The sequence below is a fragment of the Lolium perenne genome, chromosome 2, assembly GCF_019359855.2.
Source record: "Lolium perenne isolate Kyuss_39 chromosome 2, Kyuss_2.0, whole genome shotgun sequence".
Lineage (NCBI taxonomy): Eukaryota > Viridiplantae > Streptophyta > Magnoliopsida > Poales > Poaceae > Lolium > Lolium perenne.
This window is the reverse complement of record NC_067245.2, coordinates 105,631,416-105,645,783: the sequence shown is the minus strand read 5'-3', so window position 1 is coordinate 105,645,783 and position 14,368 is coordinate 105,631,416. Positions and strand designations below refer to the sequence as shown.

Below are 14,368 nucleotides of genomic sequence, written 5' to 3'. Positions count from 1 at the left end.
AAAGCGACATGTTTGAAGATCAGCTAGGCTATGAAGGTATCATCCCGCGTGCTCATGTCGAGTCGAGATCACTTACTGTAGGGGGTTGTCCAAGGGGTAGTTGCAGAGTTTGGGGAGAAGATATTGATTCTCTAGTCGTTGCGCGTATGCAGTTCATTTGGATGGAGATGACCACTTAAAATTGTTACAACGGTATTCCTGCAGGTGGTGGCGGCAACACATGGTTACTTCGTTCTTGGTGATGATCCTTGAGCCCCATCTCATACTTTTCACGGTGAAAACTCTAGGCCTAGTATTCATTGGTTGTACCTAGCACTGAAAGTCATTTCCTCGTTGGAGGCATTCTTTGGAGATTGGAACTCTCCGAGTGAAAACCCATGATTTGACTGTAGTGGCCAGATAGGGCAACTACAACGCTTGCGCTTCCTAGAGGCGTCGCTTTGGATAACATTTCTCTAAATCTAGGTGTTATCTATAGTGGTGGTTTGATCATGTTGTAAGCCTCTGATCCTCCCACTGGGTGGGTTTCCTTTTTCCCTTTCTTTCTTTATTTATTATTTTTGGTTGTGTGCATCCTTGATGGCTATACCTTCTTTATGTTGTCGCAAAGATAGTATCAACATGATTAGATTTCATCCCCACAAAGAAGTTGCCCTTGTAGGCGAATTATCGGCCTATCATCTTGTTAGAGTATCAACGACAATGCTACATTTGGTAGTTTATTATTGTTACTAGTAAGCTTGCACGTGCACATGCACGTAGTAGAAAAAAATGTGGATTTATAATTAGACAAAATATATCAACCCTGTTCGCTCAAAGATGAATATATCAACACATTATATAAAATTACATAAAGATTCAGCCCCTACTGAAATACTAACTGAAATTCAGTGAATTTCACTAATTTTGGTTTTCATTTCTACAAAAGAAGGGATATTTTGTCTCAAAAATCATCAAAATATGCGAAAATTTGAATATATTTTGGATCCATGTATATTACTGAAATGACAGAAATATTTTGGCCGAAAGGTACTTATTTTGGTGTCCACAGAAATCACCAGTACATTTGGTTGAAAACTTGGTGAAAATGAATTCCAGATTAGCAAACTAACAATTTGAAGTTTTGTCCTAAGAAGCGAGACCTTCACGTTTTTTGTAATTAAAACTTATGCTATATACCGCAGTGGAACTCTACCACCATGTTAGAGTGAATCAACATTACTACAATTAAGTTAGGCTGTATCACCTTATAATAGTGCAATCATTATTGATTAATAGAAAATATACCTTGTACATGTAAATGCGCAATATATACATACCGCAATCAGAATAGCTTGTTAGTACAAGAAAACAGTTAATTTTACTTTCTACTGTAAAATCAGGAGTCATGAAACATAATGGTTCCCTTTCTCATCTCCAGGTGATTTTCTGAAACATAGCTTGCACGTTCGATAACACTTTCTCTTATGATTTTCTTCTATGTCTGTTTCCAACACCCGCCCCCCTTCTCATCTCATGGACTCTTCGTGATGCTCATAGGGAGAATGTAATATGCCATTTCCCACAGTGAGTTCTCCCTCCAAGGCAAGCGGAGCGGAAACATCCACACCAGCCCCAGGTCCGAAACTCATGGACAGCTCAGCCCACTCCGTGACCACAAATCATGAAGAGATATGTAGTAACACAATGGCCTCAAGGACTAAACATGCCATTTTTTTTTGCAATTTAAACTAAGAATAGGTATTCTCTCTACAGAAGACAAAGTTATACTTGCCATTCTATACTCTCCACAACTAACTAATTTGTCTGTGAAAAGTCATGTTCACATTCCACGAGCGCTTCTCTATTTCTCCTAGAATTCCTGGTGACACCGGGAAAAAAAATACAAGACATCCAACATTAACCATGCAACATCGTATGAAAATGGCCAGCACCAGAGATAACATAGATGCTTCAAAAAGTATGTCTAACAAAAGAAGCACAAAGGCCAGCCCACAAATCAATTCTATAGATTGTACAAGATACAAAAATTGCATATCGATAAGCATTTCTTCCAGGTCAGAGAAGAGATAAACTGCGGGCGCTAAATGCATCGGCTTCGGGTGCCCTCCTCTCTCCAATGCAGAAAATGGGAATATCAAACACCGATGAGCGAATGAAGTTACAGTGCTCTGCCAGGCTGAAATATACGGTGTACCATTCAGTTCATTCCTTTGCTCAAACCTACAGTCCGCAAAGAAAATCATGTAAGATGCAAGTAGAATCCGTGTTGCAAAATATATATAAAATAGTATTCGTTCTTGCAGGCCAACCACGACGCCCTGAAGAACTAAATCGTATTTCTGAAAAGGGGAGCGCTGGGCGTCCCCCGGGGGATCTAATCACTAATCCCCCGGGTGGACTGCCGTAGGATTAGCCAAAATGAACCGCTCAGATAGCGACACGTGTCATAGTGCCCCTAATCCCACTTTTGCTACTATAATGTACCAAAGTAGCAAAAAACGTTTCAATTGTAGCAAACACTATTCTCGCCGGAGACCGCCGGAGACCTCGCCGGAGATCACGTAGCAAAAACGTTATGCTATTGTAGCAAAAAAAAAGAAATGTAGCAAAAGTAACCTCACCGGAGACCTCACCGGAGATCACGTAGCAAAAACGTTATGCTATTGTAGCAAAAAAAAAGAAATGTAGCAAAAGTAACCTCACCGGAGACCTCGCCGGAGATGCCATCGGAGACATCACCGGAGACGTCACCGGAAACCTCGCCGAAAACTTGGTAGCAGAAAAATTGTATTATAGTAGCAAGAAAGCATAAATATTGTAGCAAGAAAAATTTGTTATTATAGCAAACTGTGCATTGATGAAAAAATAATGGTAGCAAGATAAAATTTCCCAAAAGAATTGTAGCTAATAATTTATACTATGTTAGCAAAAACGCTAAATTAAGGTAGCAAAAAGAGCAGATAATTGTAGCATCATATTTTCGTCACAAAAACCCAAATTGCCGGAGAGATGGTAGCAAAAAAATTTACACTATATTAGCAAAAATGCATAACTAAAAGTAGCAAAAAGAAAAAACTATTGTAGCATCATAATATATTTTTTCCTATTGTAACAAACTGTTGGGTAGCATTACAGAGAACGGCCAAAAAAGAGCACCGGATCCATGGCGGAATCCCGCGTTGCCCCACGTCCTGAACTCGCGCGCTGGCCGGCGGCGAGGATGCAGGGGAAGTGCGCGAGCTCGCGGGATAGTAGGCCGGCGGCGAGGCAGTGGGAGAGATGGCCGACGACGAGGATGCAGGGGAAGTGCGCGAGCTCGTGGGATAGTAGGCCGGCGGCGAGGCGACAGTGGGCGAGCTGGCCGGTGGCGAGGCAGCAGCGGTCGAGCTCGGGAAGAACCACGGGCATCTCGATCCGGCCATGGATGGAGCTCCGAGCCGGCGCGGGTTGCGGCGATGCAGAGAGGCCGCCTTGGATGGCGCTCCGAGCGGCGCGGGAGGAGAGGAGGGGAGGGAGGCTGCCATGGATGGAGCTCCGGGGCGGCGCGGGAGAGGAGGAGGGCCGGGGATGGCCGCGGCGGATGGCCGCTGGGCGCGAGGTGGGCGGCGCCGGGAGCGGAGGCTATCCATGGGGGCGTGGGCGGCGGCGCTGCCTGGGTGTGGTGTAGCCTCCGTTCCTATCGATGGAAGAGACAAGAGCTGTTAAGATAAGATCGTGGTGGGACCCACTCTATCGCTCGCTTTTGGAAGGTCACGCGTCGTTCGTTCCATCCGGAGGATTTCTGCGCTGTTCCCCGGGGGAGAGACAGCGTTTCCCTTCTGAAAATCATCTCCAATCTTCCTTTCTCCTCAAAACATCTTTTTTTTTTTGATAACTCAAAACATCTTTCTTAGTCGTTGATACTCTAATTATTATCTGAAATCTATCTTTGTTACAATGATTTACTTCCAAGTCTGTGGAGGCTCAGAGTCGGACTCGAGTCTGAAGTCTGAACCGACCGAACGGCGACCGCCCAGTGTCAGTGGTGCCTTCGGCCGCTTCGCCGGTCGCCGCCGCAGCAGGGAAAACCTCCCTCCTCCCAAAACCCCCTTCCCCCACCTCGCGCCAGCCCCCATTTCCCGCGCCCACCCCACCGCCATGGCCAAGCAGCAGGTGCTCTCCCGCTTCTTCTCCCCCAAGCCCCCGCCCCCGCCCTCCACCTCCACCTCCGCCCAAGCCCAGCCGCCCAACCCTCCTCCTCCTCCTCCCCCTAAACCCTCCCCGTCCACCGTCGCATCCTTCTCCCCCGCCAAGCGCGCGCGCGCCCTCTCTCGCTCCCCCAAACCCCCCGCCAAGAAACCCAAACCCAACCCCAACCCCGACGCCGTCCGCCGCAGGCTCCTCGACCCGCCGCCCCCGGGCCCGAACCCTACCGCCGCCCCCGCCGCCGCCACCCGGGGCTACACCCCGCTGGAGCAGCAGGTGGCAGACCTCAAGGCGCGCCACCCGGGCATCCTGCTCATGGTCGAGGTCGGCTACCGCTTCCGCTTCTTCGGCGACGACGCCGCCGCCGCCGCCGCCGTGCTCGGCATCGTCGCCCACCCCGACCGCAGCTTCCTCACCGCCAGCGTCCCCACCTTCCGCCTCGCCTTCCACGTCCGCCGCCTCGTCGACGCCGGCCACCGGGTCGGCGTCGTGCGCCAGACCGAGACCGCCGCCATCAAGGCGGCCGCCGCGGCCTCCACGTCCGCGGCCCCGTTCGCGCGGGAGCTGTCGGCCGTCTACACGCGCGCCACCATCGAGGCCGCGGCGGGGGAGATGGAGGGCGGCGGCGACCCCGAGGAGGGGAGCAGGTACCTCGTGTGCGTGGTTGACAAGGAGGTGGAGAGGGAGGGGTTCCAGGTCAAGGTCGGCCTGGTGGCCATCGAGGTGTCCACCGGTGAGGTCCTCCATGGGGAGTTCATGGACGGTGCCTCTAGGAGCGGCCTCGAGGCCGTGCTGCTTGACTTGGCGCCCGTCGAGGTCATACTCGGCACCCCACTCTCATTCGCCACGGAAAAGGTAGTATCATTTGTTTGCTGATGAACTGATGATGTGTCAAATTGTACTAGGTTTGTCATATTTTATGATTATGGGCATTTATTTTTAGTTTGTGGACTCTAACGTTCATTCGCTTTGAGTTTATGGACCAATGGTGTATTTCAATCGCCGATATTTATAGAAACTTTATCAAGTTTATTCCTTGTGTGGCTTGATAGGCTTTGAAGGCCACAAACAATCACTGGTCTCACTCTAGCTTTGGCTGTCATAGTTATGCATTTACCACTCTCCAGTTCCACCATAAAGTATGATAGCTTGTTCATTAACACTAACTTGAGATGTTGCTCCTACAATTTGCTTTGCTTGCTTTTTTTTTTCTACTCTTCCAGTCTTATATTGCTCAATGCTCATCCTCTCGTTGATATGTTCCTCCACTTACTGTCTAGCTGATGAGGGCATATGCGGGATCTGCCTCTAATGTCCGGGTTGAGTGCACCCCGCTGGCATGTTTTGGTGAGGGTGGCGCTTTAGCTGAACTTCTGTCTCTATTTGAGAAGATGGAGGCCAGCTCACCGACCATTGAAAACAATAATCAGATAATACTAATGAATGAAGCTGACACCAATCCTCATGGTATCGACAACAACAATCTTCATGGGATCGAGGTACTGCCAACCTTCTTAACTATTCCAAATGGAGTTTAGGTAACTTTTTTTTTGCCGGGAAAAGAGTTTATATTTAAATGACAAGGTTATTACAATCAGCCTTGATCGCCTCGGCGATTTCAGGCGGGTAACAATGTTGCCAAACATCAGTTCTACCATTAACACGTCCTAGCTGGGCTAAGCCATGGCTGGCGCCATTTGCATCACGGCTAACCTTGCATAAGACCACCTCTGTTTCCCTAATTCTCTCCCTAATGACGTTGATCCGCATGGCATGTTGAGACAGATTTGGTGTTCCTTCAGCGATAAGCTTGATGGCCTCCGCGCTATCGGTTTCCAACACAACGGCCCCCGCCTCCCAGGCAAGGGTCAAGGCGAGCCCTTCCTCGATGGCGGCAAGCTCCGCTTCCAGCGCATCAGTACATACTCGTAGCCGCCTACATGCTGCAAAAATAACCGAACCATCAGAACGCCGAAGGATCATGCCCGTCCCAGCTCGACCATCATGCGAGAAAGCTCCATCCACATTCAGCTTGGTGCCGCCCTCGTCTGGTGGTTTCCATTTTTGCTTGATGTGTGGCCGGTCCTCTATCCTTTTCCCCTTCTTGCTGAACCCCTTGATCTCATCTATGCTCTGTTTGCCTTTCTCTGTGTCGATGTACTGGTTCTGCTCAATCAGCAGTAGCGACTTGACATAGCCCATTAGGAAACGCTTCGACGCTTCAAGGGGTGCTGGCCTCTTATCATGTGTGAGTTCATTATGTATATGCCATATCCTCCATAGAACCATCAAGAAGGCCACTCGCTGGTCGACATCCAGGCGCTTGAGGGCATGCATAAACCAGTCCGGATTGTTCTCGAAGAGAATCTCGTCCTTGGGCAGGTCCCAAACCTCCCGCATGACCTCCCATAGGCCCCGGGCATGCGGGCATGTGATCATCGCGTGATATGTCGTCTCATCAGCACTGCCACAGATCGTGCACGTAGACAAGGTTCTAATTCCTCGCTGTGCCATGTTGGCTTCAGTGGCAAGTGCATTTCGTGCCAGCTTCCAAGCGAAAATCCGCACTTTGGGTGGCACTGGGCACTGCCAAATTAGCTTCCAATCTGCACTGCGTCCCAGCGGCTGTGCACTGGTTGCTTGCCTCCCAGCCGCACGAAGTTGCTCCTCCAACGCTAGTCTGTACGCACTCCTTACTGTGAACATGCCAAGTTTTTCATGGTGCCAAGTGATAAAGTCCTCTTCATTGCGGTTGGAAGTCCGTATCTTCAAGATTTCTTGCACGTCGATTGGGAGGAACCATCTATGCAGGAGTTGTTCATTCCACGACCCATCTGGGTTGAGAAAATCAGAGACCCACCGCAATCGGCATCGGCCTTGCCTAGTAATCGGCTTCAAGAAGGACTCACGCGGAATCCAGGGTGCCCGCCATGCTCTAACACTTGCTCCATTGCCAATCCTCCAGATCATACCCTTCTTGACCAGCTCAAGTCCATATTCAATGCCCCGCCACGTGGGTGACGCATTACCAGAGAACACCGTATCCGTGAGCAGACCTTGTGGATAGTATTTTGCCTTCAGAACTTGTGCACACAACGTGTCTGGCTGTTGCAGTAGGCGCCAAGCCTGCTTTGCAAGCAAAGCCTGGTTAAATAGGCGCATATCTTTAAATCCTATGCCTCCTTGATCCTTTGGCCGCATCATACTATCCCAGGATATCCAGTGGGTTTTTCTTTTGCCATTCTCCGCGCCCCACCAAAAGTCCCGCATCAGTTTGGTTAACTCATCAAGTAGTCCAAATGGGAGTTTAAAAATTCCCATGACATACACTGGAATGGCTTGCGCCACCGCCTTTAGAAGCACCTCTTTACCTCCCTGCGACAGGTAACCTTCAGCCCACTGGATGAGGCGTTTTATCAACTGCTCCTGCAAGCTCTTAAACTTCCCCTTTGACATCCGCCCCTCTGGCGTTGGCAGCCCCAAGTATTTTGTTTCGAAGGTTTCTTGGGTCACCTGTAGTATTTGCTTAACAACTTCTCTATCCTCCTGTTGACATGCATCCCCAAACAAGATAGAGCACTTGTTTGGGTTGATCAATTGGCCCGTGCTACTCGCATATGCTTCCAAGACTGATTGGATATGTTGAGCGTCCTCCACATTTGCACGAAAAAATAGTAAACTATCATCAGCGAACAAAAGATGGGATACACCTGGGGCACGCCTACAGACCTTCAGCGGCTGAATATGTTGTTCCTGTACTCCTTTTTGCAATAAAGCCGAAAGACCGTCAGCTACAAAAAGGAAGAGAAAGGGGGATAGTGGATCACCTTGTCGAAGACCTCGAGAAGGGGAAAACGAATCCAGGAGGGTTCCATTGAATTTCACCGAATACCTCACAGTGGTGACGCATGCCATTATCCAGTCCACCCATCTGTGAGCAAAACCCAACCTTTCCATCGCGTTCCTTAAGAAACCCCAATCCACCCTGTCGTAGGCCTTGGACAGGTCCAACTTATATGCGCAGAAGTTATCCTGTTGTTTCTTGTTATGCTCAATAAAGTGCAAACATTCAAAGGCTACCAGCGTATTATCCGTGATGAGGCGTCCAGGTACAAACGCACTTTGGTTGATGGAGATAATGTCACCCAAAATAGGCCTCAACCTGTTCACCAAACACTCGGCAATAATCTTGTAAAGCACAGAGCATAAACTAATAGGGCGAAAATCCTTCAGGGACTCCGGATGATCAATCTTAGGAATTAATACAATGGCGGTGTCATTGACATCATCTGGCATCCTCCCTGTCAAAAAGAATAACTTAACTGCATTGATTACCTCCGCTTTCAATGTCGCCCAATTCCTCTGGTAAAATCTTGCGGGGAAGCCATCAATTCCAGGAGCTTTAAGCGGCCCAATTTGAAATAGGGCATCTCCAATCTCCTCCTCAGAAAATTCCTTACAGAGGTTCTGGTTCATCTCTGGCGTTACCCGCTCCTGCAGCAAATTTAATAACTCACCAAAATTAATATTAGGATCACGGTCAAAAAGCTCTTTAAAGTATGATGTAGCCATCCTTTCCATGTCCGAGGGGGCATCCTTCCAGACTCCCTCCATGTTCTTAAGTCGTTTAATTTTATTTTTCCGCGCGCGCCAAATTGCCTTCTGGTGAAAATATCTGGTATTTTGGTCACCTTCCTTTAGCCAATTAATCCGCGATCTTTGCAACCATAGCATTTCTTCCCGGTACAATAATTCATTCATATGGTCTTGGACTTGTCTGATGGCTTCACGGTCAGCATTAGCACGCATTAGCTCTTCTAGTTTCTTTCTGCATATTTCCAGTTCCTTCAGCAGATTCCCAAACTTCTTCCTGCTCCAGGCCTGCAGCACATGCATGACTTTGTCCAGTCCCATACGTACAGACTTCAGGTCAGATTTCAGGCCAGCTTCCTCCCAGGCCGATGCTATCAATTCTGGTAGCTCAGCTGCCCGTTCCCACCATATCTCATAGTGTCGTCGGGGTTGTCTTGGTACTGATCGGTTCTCCTGCATTAGACGTACAAGCAAAGGACAATGGTCAGAAACAGGTGAGACTAAATGTTCTACCAGAGCTTCACCATATAAGTTCCGCCACTCAGTAGTGGCCACTGCTCGATCAAGTCTCACACGGACATTTGCCCGCCCACTTCTTCTGTTATCATAGGTAAATGGGAGCCCTTTGAACCCCAGATCAACAAGGTTGCAGACAGCAAGGGTTTCACGGAAGGCCGCCATCTGGGGCTCAGCCCGAGGGGTACACGATAAGTGCTCTTGCTGCCACAAAGCTTCGTTAAAATCACCCATGACCAGCCAAGGAAGATCTGACTCTGCCTTCAGCGTTTTTAGGCTATTCCACATGCGATAACGATTTTCTACACGGGGCTCGCCATAAACACACGTCAAGCGCCACTGAGGTGCACTGGGCGACTCACGGATATAAGCATGAATAAATCTTTCATTAACGGATTTGATATCAACACAAATACTCTCATGCCAGAATAAAGCAAGACCACCACTAAGACCATCACTACTAAAACCTGCAAACCCTTTAAGACCTAAACGATAACGAAGACGACGAATCCTATCTTTATTTTGCCTAGTTTCACACAGAAAAACTAACTTAATATTAAAAGACTTGGAAACCTTGATGATCTCATTAACTGTCGGGGCGTTTCCTGCTCCCCGACAGTTAAAGCTCAAGCAATTCATGGCGACTGACGGGGCGCCGCGCCTGGCCCCGTCAGCTTGGTGGTAGTCTCTGCGTTTGCTACCTTGTCCTCATCGCCTGCCTTCTCTGCCTCCGTCTCTGGTATCTCCTCATTAGGCTTCTTGATTCGCCCTCTCTTCTGCTCGCCTCCTCTTTGCACTTGATTCTGCGCCATCATGGCCAGGTCCCTCCCAAAGAGCAGCACCTCCTTTTCAATTGTCTCCATAGCCGAGCGCTTTCGTGGAGTCTGATCAACCGCTGGCATCTGTTCATCTGAGTCTCCGAAGGATACTACCATCGAGCTAAGGCCCCGAAGTGCTGGAATCATATCTGACGTCCCTAGAGAATTAGACCTCATTCCCATTTCAATGCCCTTCACCACAACCTTCCTTGCACTAGTTTTCTTGCAGCGTTTTGGTGCTCCATCCTTGTGGTGCACTTGTGCTAGTGCAAGGCGCAGCTCCACATCCATGTTGGCCTTGTCTTCTGGTAGTTGCACTATTGGCCGGACATGCATAGCTCCAACCTGGGCAGACAGGGATTGATTCACCTCCTCCATTCCTGGCATCTCCTCCTCAAACTCATCACGGACGCTGGTGTTCTCCGACGGATGAGTCTGTGGTATTACCCTCGCTGCGGGCATGTCCAACCCCGACCCCCTGGATGCATTGCGCGACTCAGCACTACCAAAACTAGCAAAGCTTAGCCCTCTCCGTGCTGCCGGGTGACCTGCTGCAGAAACAAAGTGTGAACGATGCTCGAACTTCTTATAGGGGCTGCAGCGGAGTTCATACACATCGTAGTCCAAGGAGGGGACACCACGCCGCCTTTTCTCACATTCGAACTTCCGATGACCCATGAAGCCACAGTGGGCACAGTAATGCGGTACCCGCTCATACTTCAGCTTATACACTTTACGGGCTGATGGCTTCCCCTTTACACCAACTGTGATTTGGGTTTGGAGACGCCTGTCATAAGGCAGCTCAATCCGCACCCTCAGGAATTCATCCATGTCTTTCTCCTCAGTTGGTTCATCCACCTCGATCGGCCTACCCAGGAGTTGCCCATACATCATGCCGGTCTCCCTATTTTGCTTCCCCCATGGAACATCATAGATGCGCACCCAGACCGGCACCCTGTCTAGGACCATCTCCGATGGTTGCTCATCTTCCTTGATTTCTTTCACGAGCAACGCATTCTTATTGAAAATCCACGGGCCTCCACGTTTAACAAACTCATAGTCTCCTTGGGAGAACAGGGTCAACATGTAATAGTTTTTCTGCAGCTCTGTATATTTGATACCTGTACGCAGATGCCAGGCCTCTTTGTCAAGGTACGTGAACATGTCCCTTGCATTAGGCTTGAACTGAGCCATGTATCTACCAAGCATCTTCCAGACTACGCGTGGTGCAGCCACCACTGGTTCCTCCTCTTCGTCCAGCTCCAGGTAGACGTCGTCATTCATGTCGACGTCGCCGCTGATATGCGTCTCCGGTCCTGCACGGAGCCCCGTCTCTTCCTCCCCAGACGGCCTATCCTCCCAGTTTCCATCAGTTGCCTCGAGCTCGTCACCGTACGGCACCTCCCGATGACGGAACAGTTCTACTTGACGGCCTCCACCAAACAGCTTCGGGCGGGCAGAACCCTCACCGGGTTCCCCTTTATCGCCCCCACTGCTCGGCGGCGCCATCAGCAAACCTGCCGGCGCGGTTGGTTGATTCCGGTGCCTGCTCAAGATCTCCTCCCTGCACAGTCGTCGACGGCGCGCGGGCGCGCGCGGGTTAGCCAGCAGACGATCCCCTCCCTGGCCCTCTTGATCAGCCCCTCCTCCAAAAGGGTTATCCTCCTTTTTCAGCGCAGCCATGGTCGGCACCAAGATCCGATCTTCCTCCACACGGTTGTTTGCTGTGGCTATGCGTCCCGTGATCGCAAGGTTCTGGCGATCTAGGGTAACCCCTGTCCGGGGCTCTATGGGCGAAATCACCGTCCCTCCTTCGTCGTACATCGATCGGACTCCTCCGAGTCCTTCCTTGTTACTACGTATACCCCGAGATGACTTCAGAGACGCGGTCTTACGGCGTTCTGATGGACTCACGTAGGGAGGCGGCGGCGGCGGGATGAGATCGCCCATGTCGTCGCCAGACCTAACCCTAGAGAGTTGACTTTTTTGCGGTCCGTTCTGAACTTGGAGTTTAGGTAACTAACTGTTGCCCCACCTTGTAGTTTTAGTGTAATAAGTTACATTTGTTCATGTAGGGTGTCATGGCTATGCCAGAGCTAGTTGTACAAGCAATGGCATTGAGCGTTCGCTATCTCAAGGGTTTCGGTATGGCAAGGCTAATCTGCTTTGGTTCTTCGTTTCGGCCATTTAGTGCAAATACTGAAATGTCTCTATCAGCAAACGCTCTTCAACAACTTGAGGTATGTTCTTCTGTAACACCTTGATATTCCCCTACATTCTAATTAGGATTTACGAGGTAACACCTGGGTGTTTCAGGTATTGAAGAACAACTCAGATGGTTCAACAGAAGGGTCTTTGTTCCGAACTATGAACAACACATGTACAGCTTTTGGATCTAGACTGTTTAGACACTGGGTAAGATGCTGTATCATTTCGCTTAATCAAAAGAAATTGCAGTGACAAACCAAACAGCTATTCTCATTATGCCAACTAAATCCTTCATGTCTTTCTTGATCTTGTGCTGTTCTTGCGGTTGACTTTCCCCTTATGTGATAGAAACCTAACACATGCTTCTTGTGATGTTCTTGCAGTTGACTCACCCCTTATGTGATAGAAATCTAATACGTGCTCGTCACGATGCGGTCTCTGAGATCTCTGAATCGATGGGATCACGGCAAGATTCGGTTAGCATTCTGCATGGTGAAGAGGATGTGTGCTGCACAGCTTTGGTGCGAAGTGATCTGAGCACCATTCTTTCATCTGTTTTAACAATGCTTGGAAGATCACTTGATTCTCAGAGAGGAATAACAAGGATTTTTCACTGCAGAGCCACATCTAAAGAGGTCAAATATATTCATTTCGTTGTTCAAATTGAGTTTAGACCGAAACCATGGCCCTGATTTTGATTGCTCATTTCAAAAGTGGCATGTCATACTTGCTAGTGGTTTCTTTTCCGTTATATTAAAATGTGTTACTCCCCCTCCGGCCCTAAATACTTGTCGCAGATTGAGACAAAACGTAGGATAAAATGTGTCTAGATTCATATATGTGTCACTTTTTTCTGGCTACTTAAATATGTGTCCCATAAAAGAAGTTTTTGACATGCTCTGTGTTTGTGTTCTCTGCATGAACCATAATCTGCTCAGCCCGGTCCTTTTATTACCTTCTCTTTTCAGCATCTAGACTACATTCTTGTGACTGTTTTATCATGGAAGTATTCTCTCAAGTTTATATGATATTCACAGAATCATCATGATTTGTTACTCAAAAGCTTCCATTTGCTATTTATTCCAAGAATTAGCTAGTGTGCTCTGGATGCCTAACTGCTTATACTTTCACGTTGCAGTTTGTTGGGGTTATCCAAGCTATTCTGACAGCTGGAAAGCAGCTGAAGAAGCTTGTTATCGATGATACTGACACTGTGTCTTCTCAGCATACAACTATCCACTCTTCTTTGCTGAGAAGGCTAATAAGTACAGCTTCATCATCCTTTGTACTTGCTAATTCTGTTAAACTTCTGTCGTGTCTTAACAAAGATGCTGCCGATCAAGGAGATATGGCAAATCTATTTATATCATCTGTTGATCAGTTCCCTGAGGTAAATCCTTCGCTGTTAATGAATCAAGCTTGTTTTATCTTCTACGTTTTGTGATGCATCATACTGGTACTTAAATATCTTCCATAGGTTGCCGAGGGTCATGTAGCTGTTGAAATGGCCAAAAGAAAACTGGACATTTTAATTGTCGAGTATCGGAAGCAGCTGGGCATGCGCAACTTGGAGTACAAAACCATAGCTGGAACAACCTATTTGATCGAAGTTAAGTCGATTAGTTCAATCCAGTTACCTTCAGATATGGTAGTTTCAAATGGGAAGAATATTTCTTGCAGTTTCCATTATGTTATATAATATTGCCTATTTGTGCCTGCAGCTACCATTAGATAGAAGGGTGCCTTCAGATTGGATGAAAGTAAATAGCACCAAAAAAACTATCAGATACCACACTCCTGATATTTTGAAGAACTTAAACAATTTATTGCTGGCTAAGGAAGAGCTAGCAGTTATCTGCAGGACAACATGGCATACATTCCTTATGGATTTCGGAAAATATTATGCGCAGTTTCAAGCAACTGTTGAATCTCTTGCAGCTCTGGACTGTTTATACTCTCTTGCCACTCTTGCAAGACAAAATGTAATAGCCTATCTTTAACCAGTGTCCATCCTTTTACATGCACCTTTTACCTATTTGACATCA

General features: G+C 48.2%; 1 protein-coding gene and 1 pseudogene across 3 annotated transcripts in view; both read left to right on the top strand.

Moving 5' to 3' along the window:
• The window catches only part of LOC127328867 (disease resistance protein RGA5-like), a 282,550-nt pseudogene that overhangs the window by 259,802 nt on the left and 8,380 nt on the right, over positions 1 to 14,368 (top strand).
• The window catches only part of LOC127333743 (DNA mismatch repair protein MSH3), a 202,183-nt gene continuing 191,874 nt past the window's right edge, over positions 4,060 to 14,368 (top strand). Inside the window, exons 1-8 of one of the 3 annotated variants that reach the window (XM_051360175.2) lie at positions 4,060 to 5,043; positions 5,469 to 5,687; positions 12,191 to 12,355; positions 12,432 to 12,530; positions 12,707 to 12,958; positions 13,462 to 13,713; positions 13,801 to 13,932; positions 14,045 to 14,305. In XM_051360175.2, coding sequence (XP_051216135.1) covers positions 4,141 to 5,043; positions 5,469 to 5,687; positions 12,191 to 12,355; positions 12,432 to 12,530; positions 12,707 to 12,958; positions 13,462 to 13,713; positions 13,801 to 13,932; positions 14,045 to 14,305 — 2,283 coding nt within the window. In that variant the 5' untranslated portion in view covers positions 4,060 to 4,140. The remainder of the gene's footprint in view (positions 5,044 to 5,468; positions 5,688 to 12,190; positions 12,356 to 12,431; positions 12,531 to 12,706; positions 12,959 to 13,461; positions 13,714 to 13,800; positions 13,933 to 14,044; positions 14,306 to 14,368) is intronic. The other 2 variants (XM_071826156.1, XM_051360174.2) reach the window with 2 other exon arrangements.